This window comes from Hevea brasiliensis, chromosome 1 (assembly GCF_030052815.1).
Source record: "Hevea brasiliensis isolate MT/VB/25A 57/8 chromosome 1, ASM3005281v1, whole genome shotgun sequence".
Classification (NCBI taxonomy): Eukaryota; Viridiplantae; Streptophyta; class Magnoliopsida; order Malpighiales; family Euphorbiaceae; genus Hevea; species Hevea brasiliensis.
The window spans coordinates 13,047,230-13,072,774 of NC_079493.1; the positions used below are offsets into that span (position 1 = coordinate 13,047,230).

Genomic DNA, 25,545 nt, shown 5'->3' on the forward strand with positions numbered 1-25,545 from the left:
TTCAATTTACAAGCGCTTGAAGCCTTGAACTAACTATTTTATAACAATATGGCTAAAGAAGCATTGACTAGCATTTGTAAGCATTGATGATTTGATGAATTACTAACTAAGAATGTCCTCATATTTCCACGTCTTATCCCTTGAGTTCATCCACATTCTAATGCTATTATGAATGTCTTTTACTCCGCTTAATTATCAATACATGGAAAGTCTAGGATGTATGCTTGCTAAGTTTTAATTCCATCTTACGAGATAAGTATTATTCCATCTCTTGCACTATAATTTGTATGTCAATCATTGAACCATGCATGTCAAGATCAACCAAACACATAACCAATCTCTATTTTAGCTATAGGCAGATCAATGCAAGTATGGTTGACCAAGAAGTCGATTAAGACTTGACCTTTGATGGCTTTTCGGTAAAACCAAATTGAAATTAATTTTTCAATGAACTAATGAATTAAATTATAAAAATAAAAAAAATAAAAAAAACCTTTCCCTATGGACACTTCATCATCAATTCATCTAGGGGGGCGGGGGGGAGGAGTAGGGTAAGGCAAAGAAAGGATGTGGACTGCAAGGATGGAAGAGAACAGAAGTCAAAGAGGGGAAAGAATGAAAAGAGAGGATTGGACTCCAGTGAAGTCATGGGGTTAGAGACTTAGGGACTTAGGTTTATGGGTTTGTGAAAAGCTTATATCGGGTGTGATAGATGGCTATGATTAGTTAGAAATGAATGGGTAAGATGGTTTAAGATGTAAAAAATTGAAAAGAAAATGTGTTGGGAGTGAGAATTGAACACTTGACATGAATCTACATTCTAAGTTGTATACCACTAAGCTACAAATAATTTTAGTGTGTGTGTGTGTGTATATGTATATATATTGGTTAGGTTCAATTATATGAAATTTTTTCTCTTAAAAACTGAACTGAACTAAATTTTCAAATTAAATTAGTTCAATCATTTTTTTTTGTTTGAACTGAATTCTACTCACTTATGGGACATTTTTAATGAGAATTATGATCCCATTTACCTAACCAATTACTCAAGAAAAGCCAAAATAAAATATACTTGAGAAAACCAACATTTGATATTATGACTACTGATGTAGGTAGCATGTAATATATGAGTTTTATACAAGCGACGTATAAGAATAAACATAATTTCTCAATTTTTTGAATATCTAATCTCTATGGGATTAAGTACTTTACTCGTATAGCAAATTGCCCTTTAATTTAGTCACCAAATATATCTTAACCTTAGTTTGTTCATAACATATCCTAACCTTGTAACCAAATACTCTAATCCTGGTTTAGTAATAGAGCACCTCTTATCTTGTAACTAAACATCTTTAAATCTTAGTTTAGTAATAAAACACCCTAATATTTCAAGGCTTTTTTTTTTTTTTGAAATCCATATCCTTTAATGGGCTTTGGCTAAGCTTATGGCCCTTTTAGGATAAGTGTGGACTAAGCCAACCTAGGTCAAAATTCTAATGGGCCTATCCTTCTTATTGCTCTTTTAATCTTTCTAACTTTAAACTTCCCTTTTAAACCACTAGAATTCTTTTAGGTTAGTTATTAATCAGGCTTCACACCATCCATGTCAATTATAGATTTTCTACACCAGGCTTCCATAAACAATCATGTTGTGGAGTCAAAGGCGTGAAGCAAAAGATTATCTATTGGGATCACATAAAGGCACTAGTTAATACTTAGAAAAGATAGTGGAGTCATATCAGTCTCACTTAAGTACCACCTCCTTAGACAACATTTCCTAGACATGTAATTTATATAATCTTAATAGAATGGAGTCTACTGGTAAGTACTATCTTCCCATAACACTACCACGACACTAAGAATTTATGTTACAAAGGCATAGATAGACAAGAGTTGCCACACAAGTAATAACTGGGACACATTCATTGTTTCTTCAGATGGACATCTTATTGAGGCATCAATTTCCGAAGGGACAACCAAAGGGAGTTGATTGATACATTCAATTTTTCAATAAGGTCGTGGATGGCAACTTACTCCTTGTAAAGGTTTCACAACCGTTATCACCATAGCCCAATGTCTAGGTTTGGGATAGTGGGTATGTAAGAGGAAGGTGTTAAGCACCCCTTATGGTTGGTCTAACCTAGTTAAATTGAGTGTTAGTCCTCTACTAATGTTTCAAAAAATCTTATTTATTATTCTTTTATCAAACTTCTTACCTAAATATGCAATTTCTAAACCTACACATGCAAATAATTCAAATAAGGGTTATTGTTTACAAACATTTTTCATGCACAAAATATTCCCTATTTATGGGATTGCTAAATTTAATTAAGTGACTAAAACTAATTAATTATTGACAATTTAATTTATAAACAACCCTAAGTTTCTATTTAATTAATTAATTTATTAATTTATCAAATTACCCTAAAGATAATTAAAATAATCATATTATACACATGTGTATTTTATTCTAAAAAAAACATATGGCCAAAATAATTACAAACTAAAATAATTTATTTCTAACATGCCAATTTATTTTATAATTTACCAAATATTTAATTTAATTTAATTTATTTACATGCCAAAATTAGTTCTTTTACAAATAAAAATAATTTTTAATTTACCAAATACTTATTTAATTCAATTTTATACAAAGGTGGGTTAACAATGCAAGAAAAATTAATTTTTATTATTTATCCAATAAAATCCTATTATTATGACATATTGTATGCAAAATAATAGAAGTTGTCATTGGAGCAAGGTACTCTTGAAAAATGGTCTTCTCTTCTAGTATGACATTTTATCCCTATCTTGCTCCCATTAAGCTCCACGCAGTTATTGCCCTTTTTGGTACTTATCTTAATATTATTTACCAATTTTATTTATAACATGAAATAAACTAATAACAATTTGTATTAAAATCTAACGCTTATATCCTAATTAATTTAGACTTATATTTAGCTAAAACTACCTAATAGTACAGGGTTTTCTAATCAAATTTTAACACTTCATAACAACAAATCATATCATATACAATATTAAAATTAGATCAAAATATAATTTAAAACTTGAAAACAAAAAATTATAAACCAATATGATATTTTCAAATCTGGGCAGATTTATAGTACTTTGAGATTTAAATTTTTAAAATCATCAAAACATATACAAAAATTATACAAATATTTCAGAAGCATGCCAACATATCATAAAAAATTATAAAATTAATAACTAATGAAAAAGTCACCCAATAATTTACAAGAATCGGGTTTCTCTACTATTTCACATCAAAGATAAATTTGTACTACTTTTTTAAAATCGACATATCTCACAAATCACAAAAGGTATTGATATGAAACCAATGGAAAAAGTTAGCTAATATCCTAAAATTTAACTAAGATCCTAAAATTATTTTAAGAATCAAGAAACGCAGAAAAAAATAAAAATAAAAATCGGGGAAATATAGGTCTTGAATGATGGCTATTCTGCATATTAGATTTTGTAGACACCTTAAATTTGAATAGTCATAACTAACTTAAATTGGAAGCTTTTTTTGTGATTCTTAAGCCTAAAATTATTATAATTTCATGAAGAACACAAATATAATTTTTTTTATAATTTTTTCCAAAATATAAATCATGAAAATTAATAAAAACATAAACCTAGAAAAGAGATATGTGTAGAGTTGTTGATTTCCCTCAAATTCACGACATAAACATATATGTTATGAATATATGAGATAAATTAGAAGCATATAATCATGAAAATATAATATATGGCATGTTTCTTGAATATTTATCACTTAGTGACACTCGCATTTAATCAAATCTTAAATACTTTCAAAGCAAAGAGAGGAGTGAAGAGGGCAGGATGAGAGAGAGTCTCTTCTTTTATGTGCCAGGTGAGTATGTTCTTCTCTTCCCCTTTTGTGAGCTATTTATAGGGTTTAGGTCAAAAAATTATATATAAATTTTATGTAATTCCAAAATAGGAAGGTTTTTAAGTCAAAAAATTATATAAAAAGTTTATGTAATCCCAAAATAAAAAGGTTTAATAAGTCTTGAAGAAAAAAAAACTTTCTATTTAATTTTTATTTTCCTTTAATAAAATAAAAAGAATGGTGTACTTTTATTTATTTAATCAAAATTTCTTACTAGACTTCATTGGACCCACAGAGCTCAATTAGGCTTAGTTATTCCTAAAATTAAATTTAAACAAAATAAACTTTATTTAAATTTAATTAATTATTTTTTGCTCTTCAAAATTATTTTCTCCAATAATCATGCCATACATATGATTATCCTTTTTAATGCTTCTAAATATATCTCACAGTTATATAATTTTTTCATCATTGGGTTTCCCAAGACCTCAATGCACATGCCCACAAGGTCATATAAATAAGGGTCTACACATGCAAATGCATCTATTGCAAAAATATGTGTCTACACATTCATATATATTAATCATTAAATTTGTCATTTCATTCTAGTTAACATGATTTATGATATCAAATTTGTGTTCAATTTGTCATTTCATTATAAGTTAACATGATGTACGATAGTAAATGCTTGCTTGTTTTTATTTATATTTATGAATATATGCACTTTGTGTAAACTAATTACATATTAAAAAGGTTTGAAAAATAGATTAGCTTAAGATAAACTTTATGTTCATTGATTTAAGATAAACTTTATGTTCATTGATATCAAACTATAACCTTCTCCAATTTCTAGTACAAAACAAAATATTGAATCCAAACTAAATTCCAAAACTACCATAGATTCCCATATACATATATAAAATCCTTCTCATAAACATCTACCACATTTTGGCGAGAAACTACTCCCAATTTCTAACATCAAGCCAACACATTCTAAACCACAAAAATGACAAGCAAACATACAAATAACCATTTCTAAATGCTACCTCCTTTATTCTATCCTCTTCCTTTCTGCTTCCATTTCATGCTCCATTCTATTTATCCAATTTAGCAAAATGCCAACATTTTGTTACATAAATTAATACAAATATGTAGCTCAAAGAGCCTAGAAAATCCAAAGAAGCTAATCAACCCACATAACCTAAAGAATCCAATGGTTTTAACTTACCCAAAATTTATTGCATCCATAGAATCTCCTTTCAAGGTGAGTATTAATCCATTATGTTTTAGTTTTACTTTGTTGTCACATTGACATAGTGGAAATCCCATTTATTGAAAGCTTTTTACTCATAAATTGTGACATCTTTAGCTCCTTCAAGTGTGAAATGTTATCTCTTTCATTATTAGCAATTAATGGAAATACATGATTAAGTTACATGAAACCTCAAGGTTGAGGGATTAAGAGGATAAAGGAGACATAAATAGAAGATAAAGAATATGGAAGGGAGAGGAGAAGAAAGGGAATGGATTGTTAAAGATGAAAAGGAATAAAGAGGATAAAGAAGATTGAAGAGAGAGAGAGTAAAGGTGTAAACGAGTAGAGCCGAGCCATGCTTTGAATTGTTCATGCTCTACTTGTTTATAATTTTTTCATGTTCAATCTTAGTTGAAGCTTTAATATCACGACTCGGGCTCAACTCATCTAAAATATATTAAACTCAAGCTCAACTAGAGTTCAGCTCATCATTAGCTGGTTCAAATTATAAACGAGCAAAGCTCGTCTAAAATATGAACAAACCAAGCTCGAGCTCGACTTGTTTATAAGCCAAGCTAAAGCTTGATTCATTTAAATTATAAAGATTAAGCCAATATTTAAAAAAGTTTTAAAATACTAAATAAGTCATTAAAAGGACTTAAATAAAATTTTAATTAAAATTTCATCAAAATTAATTATTTTATTCTAATCTATATAAAAAAGTAAGGAGGGTTTTCCTTTTATAAAGAAGTCAACCCCTCTATAAAATAAATCTTAATAGATCATAACAATCATAAATATAATGTGAATCATAAACGTAAGATTCAACTATCACCCTAATAATGGATCTTGAACAAATAAATTCTCACAAATCTAGAAAGCATACCCGATGCGGAGTTTTACTTGAGTCATGGCAGTAATTTAGAGAAACCCTTTGGTTCAATAAACTGATTTCTCCCTCTTGATCCTTCTTGATTTACACACAAGACTTTAGCTGTGGAAGACTTTCTTGAGATGACCCTAATATCTCAGACTTTATAAAAGAGAATGTGTGTAACCTTATAGATAAGGAGAGGACCAGCTCATATATATATATATATATATATATATATATATATATATATATATATATATATATATATATATATATCTAAGACTTAATCTGATATGTCCATCAAGTATCCTTATACAATTAGAATTAGGATTTACTTCAATTAAAGTAATCCTTGTATAATTAGAATTTGTATTAATTAAAGTAAATATCAATTAATATTGGGCCACATTAAAGGAATTGATTTTAGCCCATATAGTAATATTAATTACCGGACAAAATCTTACATTCTCCCACTTGGCACAATAATTAGGTGATATAAACTTTAATAACATAAATATTAGGCGCGCATAAAATAAATAAATCATTTCTATAATGTATTTCATAATTACTTTCCTATAATAAATTATTAAGTATGGGTTATGGCGGTTGTACATTATTTAATCACATACTTTCTTCCGTATACCACAATACTAGCAACTTACCATAGTAGGTACATAATTGATATATGTTTATCACATCATGGTCCACAATAATGTCTCCAAAGACTTTTCCTGTTATCATTCACTCAAAATATTATGTGTACACAATCATGAGAAACAAGAAACACTTCAATGTATATCAGAAATACATCAATGAGCTCAGAGTGTCAAAGCCAAAACATTATACATTAATACAATCAAGACTCATTATAAGAAAATATTCTTTAAATGTCTTAGGTTGTGAACCCATTATGCAACGGATCTGCTATCATGAGATCAATACTATTATGCTCAATAGACACTCTTTATTTCTGAATTTTCTCCTTAACAACAAAATACTTTAATTTCATATGCTTGGTACCTTTGGCAAAGTTGTCGTTTATAGAGAAAATACTATTACGTAATTATCAGAATGAATTCTCAGCGGCTTGCTAATGGTGTCGACTACCTCAAGTCCTGAGATAAATTCCACATCCATATAACTTGAAAACATGCCATAAATTTTGCTTTCATAATGGATGAAATAATGACAGACTATTTTTTGGCATTTTTTCATAATACTGTTCCTTCAACTAATAAGAACAAGTAGCCAAAATAAACTTTTATTTTCAACACATCCAGCTAAATATGAATCTGAATATCCAATCACTTCTAAATGATTAGATATCCTGTAAGTGAGCATGGAATCTTTAGTTCATTGCAGGTACCATAAAACTTCTTTGCAACTTTCTAGTTATCAATTCCAGTATAAAGAATTGTACAGGTTTAAGCATACATCAAATTTTCTACAATTGAAGCATAAGGAATTGATTCCATTTCTTTACGTTCCACATTATTCTTTGGACATTGATTGAGACTGAATTTGTCCCATTTTTGTATGGGAACAATTCCTACTGAATATTTATGCATATTAAATCTCTCTAGAATTCTATCAATATAGGCTTTCTGAGACAATTCCAACAGTCCTTGTGATCTATTACGGAATATTTCTATTTTAATCACAAAGAATGCCTCTCCCATATCTTTCATTTCAAAATTCATTGAGAGAAAATCATTAGTCTCACGTAATATGCCCAAATCATTTACAGCAAACAAGATATCATCAACATATAGAATTAAGAAAATAAACATACTCCCACTGATCTTAAGATATATATACATCGATTAATGACTTTTTCTTTAAATCAAAAGACTTTATGGTATTATTAAACTTAACATACCACTGGTGGAAAGATTACTTAAATCTATATATTGATTTCTTAAATTTAGACAGCATATGGCCTTTTCCTTCAACTGAGAAACCTTTAGATTGGTCCATATAAACTTCCTCTTTTAAGTTCTAGATTTAAAAAAGCTATTTTCATATCAATTTGCTGTAACTCTAAATCATAATGAGCCACAAATGCTATAATAATTCTTAATGAGTCTAATTCTTTAAAACTGGTGAGAAAGTCTCCTTATAGTCAACACCATATCTTTGAGTATAAACTTTGGTAATAAGTTTGATTTTATACCATTCGACTTTGCCATTTGTACCCAACTCATTTAAATCCTTTAGGCAATTCGATGAAATCCCATACTTTGTTTTCTTCCATAGATTTTAACTCATCTTTCATGGCATCTAACCACTTATCAGACTCATTACTTTCTATAGCTTGTGAAAAGGAAACTGGATCTTTATTAATTCCTATGTCAAAATCTAACTTTTGCAAGTGAACCACGTAATCATTAGCAATTGCCAATCTCCTTTCTCTTTGAGATCTTCTTAATGGCATTTCTTGTGATTCACCTTCATTAGCTCTTTGTGGGTTAGCTTCTTCAGGATGTGTTTCATCATTATGTTGTGTAGCATTATTAGGTCCTTCAACAACTGCTGGAACAACATGTGGAGCAGGAGTGGATATTGGAACTTTAATAGGCACATGAAAATCAACTTTATTTTCTTGTATATCCACATCCTGTCTCTCAACACTCCCACTAACTTCACCATTCTCAAGGAATCTTACATTACCAGTTTCCATAATTCTTGGACTATGGTTTGGAACATAAAATCTATATCCTTTTGATTTCTCTGGATAACCAATAGAGTATCCACTTATCGTTCGAGAATCTAATTTCTTTTCATGTGGATTATAAATTCTTGCTTTCACTCGACAACCCCAAACATGTAGTGCCTTAAACTAGGTTTTCTTTCAGTCCATAATTTATAAGGTGTTTTTGAGACTACCTTACTAGGAATCCTATTTAACAAGTATATAGCAGTTTTAAGTGTATATATCCACAAAGATATAGGTAAAAAAGAGTTACTCATCAAACTCCTAACCATATTCATTAAAGTCTGATTTTGCCATTCTGCCACCTCATTTTATTAAGGAGTACTTGGCATAGTATATTGTGCACATATGCCATAACTTTATAAGAACTTTACAAATAGACTATGACATTGTCTCATTTCAGTGTGTTTTCCATGGTATTCACTACCTCTATCTGACCTTACTATTTTTACTTTTCTATCTAATTGCCTCTCAACCTCATTTATGTACACTTCAAGTGCATTTATTGATTGAGATTTTTTATTAAGCAAATAAATATGTTCATAACATAAAAATCATCAATAAAGGTAATAAAATATTTTTTTTCACCAAAAGATGGAGTATTAAAAGGCCTACATATATCAGTGTATATAATTTCAAGAAGCTTGTTGCTTCTTGTGGCTTCTTTCTTATTGTGTTTGATTTGCTTTCTCTTAATGCAATCCACACATCAAGATCAATAATATCTAAACTCGGTAGAATCCCATTCTTTATTGACCTTTCTAATCTTTCTTTGGATATGTGACCCAAACGCTTATGCCACAAGAATCAGAATTCTCATTTAGTCTATTAGGCTTAATTCCAATATTGCTAAAAGTGACAAGCAAGGATTCAACAGAATTATCACCAAGTTTCAGTATATATAGATAATCAGTAAGAATTCCAAAAACAATAATGGAATTATCATTATTATTAAATAAACTAAAACATCCATGCCCAAACTTAACATTGAACCCAAATTCATCAAGTTTTAAAACAAAAATGACATTCCTAGAAATTGAAAGCACATATAAGGTTTTTAATAGGTCTAGTTAATAGCCATTATCTTAGACCAAACGGTAAGTCTCTATGCCTTCAATTAGAGCCTTCATATGGTTCCCCATAAATAGGAACTCTTAGTTGGGTTTTCTGTTTAGACCATAAGGAATTCTTTCATCACATTGGAGACATAAATAGTAGCATCAAAATCAAGCCATCAAGTATTATTAGGAACTTCAAATAAGATTGATTTGAAACATACATAAGCATAAAGATTACTTTTCTTTTCAAATCAAGCTTTATTTTTCAGGCAATCTTTTTGATAGTGTCATACTACCATTTATTCCTTTCCTTAGCTTAAGTAACAATTGAAGATCCTTTCTTTTTCTTCTTAAACTTGTAAGCTTTAACTTAAGTCCCTTATTAGCTTCTTGACCCAGAATATTGACAGAATGAGTCCCTTGATTTTTCAACCTTAGTTCCTCCTAAACTAGCTTATTGACCAATTCATTACCATTTATAGTTAATTTGAAATGGCCCATATTCAAGAGGTAATGAATTCATAATGAACTACACCAAGTGGGAATCATAAACCGTCATCCTTAAAGTCTTTAGCCTTACTGCAATATCACTCATTTCAATAATGTGCTCTATACTCTTTGATCCATCATACTTTATTGTCATAAGTTATGCCATTAGAGTACCAGTGAGTGACTTAGCTTCAGAATAGAACATATCTTTCATAAATTTAAGGTATTCTTTTGCATTTTCAATTTGTGGAGTTGTAGTCTTAATGTCATTGGCAATAGTCATTCGCAAAAACATAAGGCTCAATTTGTTTACCAATTTTTATTGCTTATGGTATAACTTCTATTCCTCACTACTTGTATCCATAATAGTAGTGAGTTAACTTTCTAATAATGCGAAGTCAAGGTCCAAAACACCTAAATGGAACTTGACTTGCTCACATTATTCAAAGAAGTTCAACCCATTAAAACAATAACATATTAAGCTTGCGAATGAAGAGAAAAGTTGCAATATTATTTTTACATGCTCAAAATAGATTCAGATAACTTTAATAATTAGAGTATATTATAGTTCTCCTTTGGGTAGATACTGTAATATACTATCTTAAATTAAATGCCTTTAAACTTGATTGAAAAATAATTAACTTACATCAAATATACATGTTGTCTTTGGACATCCAATATATATTTGATAAAATATTATTGTCCTCATAATTCTCATTATCATAGAATAATTGATTTACCTTTGGGTAAAATTCTTAAGTTCTAATGACTAATGGATATCAATTAATCCATTTTTCATCATAAGCATCTATTAGCATGGATAATTGATAATTTTTATATGCATGTAAACATCATTCATAGTCCGGCCACTTTGGTAACTAACAAACTATTATTTTTATTTTATTTTAATTTGGCCACTTTGGTGACTAGCAAATTAAAACAAATATCATAAGGCATGCATATAAATTATGTATCTTAATAAATCGAATATTCGTTCATTTATTAGATTTAATTACAAATCTTAATTAGATTGGGTAGAAAATATATTTTTTTTTCTTTTAATTTCTTTCTTTTGAGAAAATATGATCCCAAACTTAAATATCTTTATAACAAGATTTGTCATCGTGTTAAAAATCCTCATGCCCAAAACTTAATTGGGTCAAATTTTAATAATAATATTATTATAATTATTTTAATCATTAACATTAATCATAGAACTTTCACGATCTACACTTTAATTCTACCCATATCTAATAACAAGTAAGAACTTTAACATTATGTTCATCATCATAAATTTGATGAAGAAATTTAATTATTCAAAACCTAGAGCTCTGATACCACATGTAAAATAAATCTTAATAGATCATAATAATCATAAACATAATGTGAATCATAAACGTAAGATTCAACTTTCACCCTAATAATGGATCTTAAACAAATAAATTCTTACAAATCTAGAAAGCGTACCTGATGCGGAGTTTTACTTGAGTCATGGCAGTAGTTTAGAGAGACCCTTTGATTCAATAAACTGATTTCTCCCTCTTGACCTTTTTTTATTTATACACAAGACTTTAGCGATTGAAGACTTTCTTGAGATGACCCTAATATCTCTGACTTTATGAAAGAGAATGTGTGTAACCTTATATATAGAGAGAGGACCAGCTCATATATATATATATATATATATATATATATATATATATATATATATATCCAAGACCTAATCTGATACGTCTATCAAGTATCCTTATACAATTAGAATTATGATTTACTTCAATTAAAGTAATCCTTGTATAATTAGGATTTGTATTAATTAAAGTAAATATCAATTAATATTAAGCCACATTAAAGGAATTGATTTTGGCCCATATAGTAATATTAATTACCGAATAAAATCTTACACTCTCCACTCACCAAAGTTTTTAATGTGGAACAAAGATGATATAATTCTCATTCAGTCAACAAGTGCATATATAAATAACTATGTTTAACATTGAACCATTATACTGCTATTGTCCAATGGTAGAAGTGCACCAAGTATTTTTTAACTTGGCATGGGTTTGATTCCTAGTTTCGTGAAGAAGCATTTTTTTTTTCTTTTGCATTTTATATTTTTTTTTTAATTCTCCTCCCTTTTGTATTTGTTTTCTTTATTTTTTATTTTCTTTTAGTAATTAACTATAACTTTCAATCAAATGCTAATTAGAACATTTAATTATTATATAAAATTATTATATAAACTATAATGAAAGAAAATTTTATTATATATACATACACACACACACACACTTTATCTAATTTTATTACTCTTAACTACACTCATCATTATTATGATTCAAATTTAATATATGAACAATTTAATTTTTATGGAATAAATAGACAATATTAAGTAGAAAATAATCATGAAAGCACATATCGATGCAGTTTTTAGAGAGGTAGAGACTGGAAGAGAGAGAGAGAGAGTAATAATAGATGGGTAGCTTAATGTTGAAATTGAATATTAGTCTTTTAAAAAGGTTTAAATTTCATTTGAGAGAGAATTAGTCAAAGAGATAGGGAGGGAGAGGGAGAGAGACTACAAATAGAGAGAAAGTAATGATAATAGTTAGTTATATTAGAGTTGATTTGATTTGAAACATAAACTTTTAAAAGTTGAAAACTTAGAGAGAAGCAAAAGAGAATGAGAGAGATTGTTCATGTTTCATATCACAAAAACACCAAAACTACGTAATTTTGGTTTATTTATTAATTTAATATGTATAAAATAGCTCCAATAATAAATAACTATATTTTATAAATGCAATTTTTATTTTGATTATATCATAATATAAAATAATAATATATTATTTTATATTGAGAGCAGATATTTATTATTTAGTGTTCTAATTTTATTTTGATTATAAAAATTAATTTAATTTAAAATTTAAAGATAAATAACTATATTTTTTAGATCTATTTTATACATTGATTATATCATGTTTTTAATTAATATATTAGTTTTAGAACAATTATAAATAAATAATTGTATGTACAAAATTATGAAATAAAATAATTAATATAAATATTTTTATAAACGAGCCTAAAAATGAAATTATTCATGAGTTTATTCACAAGCATGATTAAAGAGCCTGCTCACAAGTCTTTTCAACGAGCTTGCTCATGAACTTATTCAGTAAGCCAAATCGCAAGCGTATTCAACGAATCAGCTCATGAACATGTTTAACAAGCCAAACTCGAATTGAATGCTGCTGAACCGAACTAAACTGAACTTTTATCAAGTCGAACCTCAAACAGCTCGTGACCAACTTGATTCGTTTATGCCCCAAAGAGAGAGAAAGAGAGAGAGAGAGAGAGAAAGAGAGAGAATATAAATATATAATTTGGAAAGGATAAAATAGACCTGGCCACGAGTTGCATTAGGTTTTGTTCCTAGCCAAAACCACCAGTTTGGCCAATCTCACAATTCGAAGCAATTATGAGACGGTTATGTTTCGGTCTTAGATATTATCAACTTAAAATAAATTTATAGTCATCATTTATTAAGTTTCTAATTGAAAAATTAAAAGGACCTAAATATAAACCTAATATTTAGAAAAATAAAAATAAAAAAAAAGAAAGAAAGAAAAGAAAATCATCAATTGAATCGGTCTAGTTTTAGGATAATTCCAATCCTAGTTCAAGGGGGGAGGGCCCGTAATTAACCTCCTATATAACAGTTTCAGGCTAATTCATGAACTAGAACTGTTGACTCGATCTAATCCCCAAGTTGACTCAGGTCGATCTTGTTCTAATTCACAATTTTAACCAGCCCATGGCTGAGTCTAGATGAGAAGGAAGAAAATGATTATAAATATAAAGGAGAGAGGAGAGGAGAAAGAATGTGATAGTCATATTGGAGAGGGATGAGCAATCAATCAAATCAGTTTCAAATTGACCTTGATCGAAAATCGAATTTCATGAATTTTCAAAATCAAACCAATTTGATCTTATTAAAAGAGCTAAACCGAAGCAAACCAAAATATTCAATTCAGTTTTGTTCAATAATTTGGTTTCAAGCTCTTTCATGTTTGAATCAAATTCTCATTGGAAAAAAAATGAAATATATACATTCAATAAAATCAATACTCATATGTTTTAATCCAAAACTCATGAAAAAGGAAATCTGCACCCATATTATTACATTATTAAAAAAATTACAAATTGAATTGAAACTCGAATAAATCAATAAGTCAATAAAATAGCCATAAAAATCAATACCTATAAAGAAAATCACCATACAAACCCAAAAGGAAAAACTATGAATACAAATTAAAAAAAAAAAAAGAATGAGTATCCAGAACTCAACGAAGAATCCAGAATCAAGACAAGATAAATCGAATAACCAGCAATGGCTGCTATGAGAGGTATGATGAGGCAAAGTGAAGGGAAATAGTCAAATATAGAGTGTCATTCGACTTGAGAGGTAGAGCGAAGGGAAACAGAGAGTGAAGAACCAGCAGCAGCTGCCATTAAGTGGGGTTTGGTTCAATTTGAACTTCTTATTCAACTTAGGAAGAAAAAAATAGGGGAACTAGCTGAAGTAATGGGCAAAGACGCAGAGTAAAGGAAGGAAGGCTAATTTTTTTTTTTTTTTTTTTTCTTCTTTTCTGTTTTTTCAGGAAGGCTGATGATTTCAACGGCTAGATTATCTTAAAATAAATTATTGAGATTTAATGAGGAGTTAAAGATAAAAGGGAAAAAAGAACAATGGTGGCACTCTAGATCGAGCACATGACCTCCAACAATTAAGAGAGCCTCTTAAGTGTCAAACATATTTACTTTTATTTTAATTTATGTTTACTTCGATTCAGTTCTAAGTTTTTTTCTTTCCTTTAAAAATTGAACTGATTAACTTGATTTTTTAAAAAATTAAAACCAAATCAAACCAAATTATCTAATCAGACAAGCCACATCAATTTACAAGCAATAAATTAACTATTATAAATAAGAAAGAATTTAATATGTAAAAAATTAGAGTGTGTTTAGTTTTTCTTATAAGTTAGTCAAATTATTTATAAGTAAAAAATATTATAAATAGATTAGTATTTGATTTAATTTATAAGTTAAATAACTACTTAAAATATGCCATAAGTATGTCTATTTATTTAAAAATTATTCTTTGACAAAGTAAAAAAATTATATTATCCTAATAATTTTAAAAAATATTAACTTTGTCATACGTTAACAATCACAATATTCATTTACATATCTTTTTTATCATTTTATCGAATAAAGTTACTTTTAAACAATTTATGACGAAATATTTAAATCGTTACTTTTAAATAATTTTATCAAATAGTTAACTATTTAAGAAGCACATGGTAAATTCAAAGGTTGACTCATGTAAATTTTAAATGAATAATCATTAAGGGATTAAAAAATAATTAATGATGTAATAATTATCGGTGTGCTTGGTAGGAGGTTAATATAAAAATTTAAAAAGAAAATATGTGTTATTTCATTTGTTAAGATTTGTTAACTTAGTCTTCCATAGTTAATGTTATTAAAAAATTAAAAGTTATAAGAGTAATTATCTTATTAATTTCGTATCAAATACTTTATTATTTTTGAATTAATCTACAAGTTAAAAATATATTTTAAGTAAAAAAAATTAAAAATAAAAAAAAAATTAAAAGTAAGTGCACAAAAATTAATATTGAAAATTTTATTTTACGAAATGAGGTTTATATACAAAATTAGGTTTATTGTGACACTTAAATTTCAGAGACAACCTGTAAAATTTAACCACTAGTACCCAAATCCTTTAAAATCTTGATAAGATCCGGTTTGGCTATGGAACAATTGAAATTAATAACAGAAACCAATCACCAACGCATTGGGTTCAGTACGATGTTGTAACTCTACAAGAGACAAGAGGGGAAAAAAATTACGAGTCAAATTCACCAGCTAAAGCTTAGCTAACTCAAAATCATTATTTTTATCATTTGCATGCAACACTTACCCAGTAGTGAATCTGTCCCTTTCTTAGGAGTTATTGCTTATTGCAATTTGGCAAATAATAATGTAAAATGGTGCTAGCACCCACCTACTGCTACCCTCTCCATCTCTCTCTCTCTCTGGTTTTTGCTGTACTCTCACTCTCAGTCTCTGAGTCTCGGTCGCTTGATGTGTTTTCTATTTTTGGCACGTTTGTTGGGTCTCTTATTCGTCAATTCACTGTTCTTTATTTTTTTCAGTACCCACTACCCACCTGACCTCCATTTATATCTCCACATTGTCTTTTCTTAGTTGCGAATCTCTGGTCAGGTTCTTTAGCTTCTCCTCGTTTTATTTCAACAACTTTATTGTATTTCTGTGAACATTTGTTTCTCTGTTTAAGCATTGTTGTTTCTTTTACTTGTTATTGTGCACATTGCTTACAGAAACTCCCATCCTTGTTGAGCTGCTTTTAACTGATAAAAAGATGTAGATTTTTGTCATGTTTTACTGCTTTATTTTTTGTTGATTTGGTTATTCGCTTTTGTTCTTGATATTCGCAATTGGGTTTCTGCTCTTTCTTCGTTTTGTGGTGCAAAAAGTTTTGGTGAATTTATTTTTTCCATTTCTGAGAAAATGGGTTCATAATTTTGTCAAGTCTTGAGCTGTGAAGCTTAATTTTTATATGTTTCTTTTATTGTGGTCTTTGGTTCGATGTAGTCTTCCAATTATCCTGATTTTTTGACCAATGCATTTGTATTTTCATGTAAATTAGCATAGATTACGATTACATTGTTGATTTCTTTCCATTTATAATAGTTGCTTTTGAGAAAGTGGTTTAATTTCTCTTCATCTCTCATTCAAATTGGTTCATTTTATCCAATTTCTACTCCCTTTGCCCCTCTCTTTGAAGTTTGTGACTTGGGACAAGTACTGAAGCAATGCCTATAATCTATTTGGTGTTATTGTTGCTGCTAGTAAATGCTTTTGGACAATCAGATTTTGAAGCACTCTTGGAGCTCAAGAAAGGCATTGAGAAAGACCCATCTGGGAAAGTTCTTGTTTCATGGGATTCTAATTCCTTGGCCTCTGATGGATGCCCCCAGAACTGGTATGGAGTTGTCTGCATTGATGGCAATGTAGATTCCATTACTCTAAATGACGCGGGCCTTGTTGGGAACTTTAGTTTCCCAGTCCTTACTGGCCTTAAAATGCTTCGAAACCTGTCAATTTCCAATAACCATTTAATGGGAACTATCTCAAATGTTGGTTCCATCGAGTCCCTTGAGTACTTGGATATTTCGTGCAATTTGTTTCATGGGTTTCTACCCTCTGGCATAGTCAATTTAAGGAATTTAGTGCTTTTGAATCTTTCTTCAAACAATTTTCAAGGCATGATTCCCTCTGGTTTTGGCAGTCTTGAGAGGTTGAAATATTTAGATTTAAGGGCTAATAGCTTTTCTGGAGATATAATGAAACTTCTTTCCCAGTTGGGCAGTGTGGTTCATGTTGACCTAAGCAGCAATCAGTTATCTGGCTCATTGGATTTGGGACTTGGGAATGCCAGTTTTGTTTCATCAATTCAATATTTGAATATAAGCCATAATGCCTTGGTTGGACAGCTCTTTGCTCATGATGGAGTGCCATATTTTGACAGTTTAGAGGTCTTTGATGCTAGTAATAATCAGTTAGATGGTAATATACCTCCATTTCAATTTGTTGTCTCTCTTCAGATTCTTAGGCTCAGAAGTAACCAGATGTCAGGGTCTCTACCAGAGGCTCTTTTGGAAGACAAATCAATGCTATTGACTGAACTGGATCTTAGCCTTAATCAACTGACAGGTATTTTAATTCCAATACTTTTTTTTTTAATTGCATTATGTTTCCCTTTTCTTTTTTAACTTTTCCCCCTGACTCCTCTATTATATCTCATAGCTGTGGGGAACAGAAGTAGAACTAGTGCAATATTCCTAGTAACAAAGAAGTATACAAAGAAAAATGATTTAACTTAGAGACCACTGCTTTTAATATTCATCAAATATTTGAACTACATATATGTATCAGAAGTTCAAAAGTATAGTAAATAGAGATAACACTACATTTCTTTCTCTTTTTTTTTTTTTATTTTGGTTGTGTGATTGAATCCCATCTTTCTTTGAAGAGCATCATATTTAAATAACAATGGCCAAACTAATTCAACATCTATAAGTGCCTTGCATGGAAATAAATATGCGAAGGCCTCCTTTTTATATGGTCTATAAAATTAATCCTTGAATTTCAAAAATCATTTTGTAAATAACTGATGCTGCTGTGAGTCTCCTTTGACCAATTTGATAGTGATGCAAACCTGTAACACAAGAAAACAGGTGAGGTCAATGGCCTATTAGCCAGCCACTCCAATGCTTAAGTTAGAAAACTTTCTAGGGTGTTTAGAGAGCAATGAAAGCAGTGAGCAGTAATAATTTTAGTAGAGTAAGCATACTTGATTTGTTTATCATTCTGATATTTATAGACTGGAGGTTTGAGAGCCATTAGAGGCAGTTCTTGGAATCTCGAATTGTTCAATTGTGCTCTCGAAATTCTCGGCAGACATAACAATTATCAGGTGCACGTTCCTTTTAAACCTATTCCTTGAGCCAACTTTAGCTAATGCTCAGTTCGCCATTGCTCGGATCTTTTGACTGATCTTTCAAGCCATCAAATGCTCGAGACTCCTAATCTTAATGTCCAAGCCATTTGATGCTCGACCTGAGTCTCTTTTAACCTCTCAATTCTTTGGCCGTTGTGCTGACTCTTTGACCGAGCCCTCCGACCAATTGACTCTTTGACCAAGCCTTTTGATCATTTGACTCGGTCTTGGGCGAGCTATATCAGTAACAATAAAATTAAATTAGTCTATTGATGCTTAATTGAATTGCTCTGTTTATTAATGGAAATAGGAAAAATGAGTAGACATGCAATTCAAGAGTTTTCAATAATTTATATTTATATTAACATTACTAAAGGTGATGGAAATAATGAAACTTGGTATAGATAGAGTAAAAAATAAAAGAAACTATTAAATTACTTTAATGCATATGAAAGTTTTGAGGTGCCACATGGAAGAAGAAAAAAAAAATCACATTATTTGAAAGAAAATGCCACTTGGCAACTTTTATTAAACCTTTTTCATAGCACCGCTTAATGATAATTACATAGATATAGATATATAGGTGAGTGAATGTCAAACTTCTTTGCGTGATATATTGCTGCAATACTTCAATTATTATTCAATTGTATTACCATTAATTATAATTTTTAGAAGCTCTGGTAATGTTGAAGAGAAGAACATATGGCCTGCTTTTTGTGTTTGAACATGTGAAATGAACAAAAAGCAGGCCATATTTTCTTCTCTTCAACATTACAATAGATCTACAAATAACGCTTAATGCAATTTCCACAGTATTATGAAAAGCATTATCGTATAAAATAGGTCTTTATGCTGTCAGAAATTTCAAACCTATTCAAGATATAATGAATTCTCTTTGTCCTTGCTGCTGTGCAGATTTTCTATTTTGATTGATTTAGTTATTAGCTCCTAAAAGTTGCATCTTCTTTGAATTTTAGATTCTCATTCCCATAATCTCTTTACCTGTAATTTTAAAGATTAACATCTTTGGCAGGTCCAGTTAGAAGTATCACCTCTGCAACTCTCAAGAAGCTAAATTTGTCTTCAAATAAATTGACAGGCTTCTTACCTGCCACTGTAGGACACTGTGCCATTATAGATCTAAGTAATAATATGCTCTCAGGAGATATATCAAGAATTCAGAACTGGGGAAATTATGCGGAACATATTCAGTTGAGTAATAATTCATTGACAGGGAGTTTGCCAAACCAAACTTCTCAATTCTTGAGGTTGACTTCACTCAAGATATCAAAAAACTCATTAAATGGTGAACTTCCAACAGTTTTGGGTACGTACTCACAACTAAAAGTGATTGATCTTAGCCTTAATTTTCTCAGTGGGTTCCTCCTTCCAAACCTCTTCAACTCAACAACATTGACTGATCTCAACCTGTCAGCCAACAATTTCACTGGCTCAATCCCTGTTCAGGAAATACAAGGCTCCTCCCAAAATTTGAGCTTGATGTCTCTTGATTTATCATATAATTCCTTAGATGGCTTTTTGCCCCCTGAAGTCGGTCAGTTCCATAACTTGGTTTTTCTTAACCTATCCAACAACAAACTCAAAGGCACCATTCCAGGGGACCTTCCAGATGGGTTGAAAGGATTTAATGTGTCTTATAACAATCTCTCTGGTGTGGTACCTGATAACTTGAGGCAGTTTCCTGATTCAGCTTTCCATCCTGGAAATCCCTTCTTGATTTTTCTTAAATCGCCATTGTCACCAGAAGGTCCTACAGAGCTGACTTTAAGGAAGCATAGATCTCACATGAAACCTTCTATGAAAGTTTTCTTGATAACTGCTATGGTTGGTACTGCAACTGTAATCGCTATTTTGTGCATGGCCATTTACTACAGGACCCATTGGCAGAATCATGGTAGGAGAAGTTTAAAAGGGGATGAAGGACAGGAAGGTGTCCCACAAGAGCGTTCTTCCGTTTCTCATTCCTCAGCAATTAACAAAAGTTTGGACAGGTCATTATCATCATTTAGTTTTCATCAAAGTCTTCATCCATCATCACAGTTAGGCTCTGCATATCATCCTGGGGACACATCATCAGCTCTACAGAAGTCTACTGATCATCCTGAATCAATAAGAAAAAATGAAGGATTATATCCTTCCTTGTCTCATTTGTCATCTTCAAATCCTTCACCTTCTAAAAGCCAACTTTCCTCAGAGCATCCAGGTGTCCAAGTATATTCTCCAGAAAAATTGGCAGGAGATTTACATCTGTTTGATGGCTCCCTAGTGTTCACAGCAGAAGAACTTTCACATGCTCCAGCAGAAGTTATTGGGAGGAGTTGCCATGGTACTCTATATAAAGCCACACTTGACTCTGGTGTTGTACTGGCCGTAAAATGGTTAAAAGAGGGAATAGCAAAAGGGCGGAAGGAATTTGCAAGGGAAGTAAAGAAACTCGGGAACATCAGACATCCAAATTTAGTTTCTGTTCAGGGTTACTACTGGGGCCCAAAGGACCATGAGAAGATGATATTATCTAACTATGTTAATGCCCAATGTTTGGCCTTCTATCTGCAAGGTAAGATACCATTTTTTTCTCTTTTACTTTTTTAGGTAAGAAACCATTTTTGGGATGTGTATGTATGGATGGAATGTGCTTTTGTACGTGAGTATCCTGAAATGTTCAATTTCTTAGATGGTTTAGACTGATATCAGTTTATCCCCAACCAGTTAGATCTATTTGTTTCATGCACTTATTGATCATTTCGCTCTTAATTATAAAAAATGGGAAGGGATTCCATACACACTCACATATCCAGTTTACCCCCAACTAATTGAATCTGTAAAAAAAAAGGGTAGGAATCCAAGTTTCATGTATGAAAAATCAATAAGCCTTTTACAATCAATTGGATATGATTGAGCATTTCATTTGTAATATACGAATTTTGCTCACAATACAGTAAATTCATGTTCAATTTGTGAAAATATCAGGTTGAGTTGAAAATTGGCATGCATGATCTGCATTAATGGAGTAATAAATTCAATGATCAATTTATGAAAATGTGATGAACACAAAATAGCAACAGAACCATGTAAAAAACTGTATTACTTACATGTCTAAGTTGATTGTGATTCGTAACAAAGAAAAACTGTTTCCTTGTCCACTTTTTCATTTTGAGATGTCTCAAAACATTTATTCTATTTGATAATTTCTGATGTAATCTTTTGGTTAAAGGGGAGGGGAAGCTTTAATTTGAAACCTTAGTTTGGAGAATGAGATAGATGCTTGATAGTGGCAGAGTTTTAATTGCAACTCTTGAACTGACTAATAGTGTGATTTGGATTGTTTATTTGGGATCCATAAAATATTGGTGCACCAAGTAGGAAGAAAAACAGAGTTGGAAAGAGAGTTCTTTTTCATCAATATGTTTTCTGCCCATATGTTTTAAGGTTTAAGCTTTGTGGTCCATGAATCTTAGGTTGGGGGGAAGAGTATGGAGAGATCCTTATTTGCAGATGATGTGGTTCTGAAGTTTACAGTTTTATCTCATAATATCAAGGGATTAAATGACAAAACTAATTGGTCAGTGTTGAAATATGTGTATCAGTAAAGGAAGCCAAATTTGGTGAAGGGGACATAAATTTCTGCACCTTCATGTCTTATAGTTAGACCTATTAGCAGCAGATCCTTCGTTGTTTCTTGTTGAGGATGTGGTTCTTTGAGTAATTATACAGAGGCAGTGTTGCACGCAGGTAATGCTCAACAAAGAATTTGAAGTGTGTGAGGACTGAGGATTGAGTGAGTGGGCTACTGGGCTTAGAATAGAATCCATAGCAAGGAATGTAAATGAAACAACTTTAGTATGTACCTAAATGTTTGTCAAAGTATCATCAACAAGAAGTGGAGGTTAAGATAATGTAGTGCATAGAGAGAGTACAAAGAGAAGAAATGAGTGAGAGGGGAAGTGGCTCAATTGGGAAGAGTGAGAACCAAAAATCCCCAAGTGTATGAGAAGGGTATTTATTGTGATAAGGGAAAGGACTATATGATGATATGATCTAATAAGATGAAATCCAAAAATTTTTTTGGTTGACAGCAAGCAGGAAAATGATGTGTCCAAAAGAAAACATGATTGACATCTAGGTCCATGAAGAAATTATTGAGCTCCACTTAGAGACCGCCTAGCCAAAACTCTCCAATTTTCTCATTAATATGAAATTAGTCCTAAATTCCTGGCACTAATTTTAGAATTAATTTCCTGCACAGCTTGATCCGTATGTTCAGCAGTCCAAGCTGCATGTTTGGGTTGCTTCTCCAAATAATTGATCCGTAGATATATTTAATATTTGAGTGGTAGAAATATAAACCAGAAATAAATTTCATGCATCTGAAGAGTTATAGTGGTATTTTATTAGTATGAATAGAGCAGGGATGTTGGGAACTCTAGATGAATACTGCAGGTTGGTTTGGAGTGAGTTTCCACTGGGATTTATGGTTTGGGAGAAGAAGAGGAGAGAGTATTTTGTGGGAAGGTTTTGTATTAGTTAAGACAAAGGTAGGAGAGCCCAATAAACTCATGAAAGAAGTAGCAGGGAGATTAGATTTGCAACACACATGAATTTGCAGATTGCATCCATGGTTTGTCTTCAGTTGATTTACATTTGATAAGTGGAAATTTTACTTTGTCTGTCTTCATGTGATCTCCTTATCTCAACTGTGTATATTCTTTGCTTCTCCTCAGCAAGATGAATATTTCCTCAGTCTATTTGAACACTTCCCTGAAGCCAATACCTGATGATCATTGATAGTTCATAAATGTGGGGGTGGGTTTGTGTAAGTGATTTTAGCAGTTCTTTGTGCTTGTATATTTGCCTTGATGAATGATGAACATATTTTATATAGCTCATTGGTGTACCCAAGATATATCTATAGCATAGGCGTAGTCTTGTGTTTGCACTAATTATTTACAACTAATGGCTTTTATTTTGTGATTGAACTGTAATCCTACATCCTGATGGCTAGAAAAGAATTCCCACGCATTTGACAATGGGAATAGATTTATAGAACACATACCTCCAATGTGGATATTTTGTTTTCCCTGTCTTACTTTTTCCCCCTATGTGCAGGAGTTTATCTTATTTATTTATTTATTTATTTATTTTTAAAACTCAGTTATTGCTTGTGCAGATAAAGAGCCAAGAAAACTCCCATCTTTATCTCTTAATGATCGGCTCAGGATTGCTGTTAATGTTGCTCGATGTCTGAACTACTTACACAATGAGAGAGCAATACCCCATGGCAACCTCAAATCCACAAACATTTTATTAGAGCCTCCAAACATGAATCCACTGCTCACAGATTACAGTCTCCACCGAATATTGACATCAGCTGGCACAGCAGAACAAGTTTTGAATGCTGGTGCTCTTGGCTATAGGCCTCCTGAATTTGCTAGCTCAAGTAAACCCTGCCCATCATTAAAGAGTGATGTCTATGCATTTGGGGTTATCTTGTTGGAGCTCATAACTGGAAAAAGTTCTGGGGAGATTGTTTCCGTTGACCCAGGAGTAGTTGATCTGACAGACTGGGTGAGGTTATTAGCTGAAGAAAACCGATACAGCGAGTGCTTTGATAAACTGCTTGTAGATGGGCCAGATGTGGAGGGACCCAGGATTCTTGGTGAAATGCTGCAAGTGGGACTAAGATGTATCCTACCAGCATCTGAGAGGCCTGACATGAATTCAGTTTCTGAAGATCTCTCAATGTTAGTATTATGAAAGGTCTCTCAAATTGAGCAGAAGCTTTAACTCTAGCCTATGTCACTGACCCCCCCCTTTTTTTTTCTCTTTTTATTTTTTGGGGGGATACTGCTTGTAATTAGTCTGTTTACCTTTTAGTGTTTTGAAGCTGCAGATGTTCCTGTGATGTGTATAATGGCATTTGATAGATAGGTATTGTTATATGCAGGAAAGGAAACAAGGTTATTTGTCCCCTCAGGTTGGTGGGTTAATTCATTCTTTTTAACCCTATCTAGTGAATGTGATTTAATCTCTATTAATGTTATTTCACCATTCAAATTCATTTGCATATTCAAACCTTTGGTGTTTTCTGTCTTTGAGCAAGAATATTTGTTTTTTTTTTTTTTTTTTTTTTAGTATAAATGACACTTACTAAGACTCGAAAACGAAACTTTACAGTATGATAATACGATCTATCCACAGTGATACTAACAATAAGCTTGAATAAGCATTAAAGAATCAATTTCAAGTAGAATACGAGAGTATCCATTAACTTTTAACCAGTTGTGAGCCTCCCATGCAAAAAGGGCTTAAGCGAGATGCAGGAGAACACCCCCAGATTGCACTTGCATTCTGCCACCTTTAAAGCAACTCTGATATATATATATATATATATGTTTTAAATAGATTTGGGTATTATTCTAATAATAATAATAGTAGTAGTAGGTTTAAGGATAAATTTCAACAATAGATCTAAACTTATGTGATTGTAATAAAACGGTTTTTCAACTTAAAAAAAATTATAACGTAAAACTCATTTAACTTTTAAATTTTACATAACAAAATCCCTCTAATTTCAAATTATCAATTTCTCAATGAAACACTGATATAGATAAATTCAACGTAATACTTAGTCAGCATTTATCTATTATCTCTCT

The 25,545-nt window shown here is 31.0% G+C and overlaps 1 protein-coding gene across 1 annotated transcript; it reads left to right on the forward strand.

The window, feature by feature from the left end:
* The first annotated feature begins 16,312 nt into the window (after positions 1-16,312).
* On the forward strand, positions 16,313-24,950 carry LOC110652265 (probable inactive receptor kinase At5g10020). Its single transcript, XM_058144118.1, has 3 exons — positions 16,313-18,084; positions 19,905-21,449; positions 24,060-24,950. Exons 1-3 carry the CDS (start codon positions 17,184-17,186, stop codon positions 24,644-24,646), a joined length of 3,033 nt encoding a protein of 1,010 aa, XP_058000101.1. The 5' UTR covers positions 16,313-17,183; the 3' UTR covers positions 24,647-24,950.
* Positions 24,951-25,545: the final 595 nt, after the last annotated feature.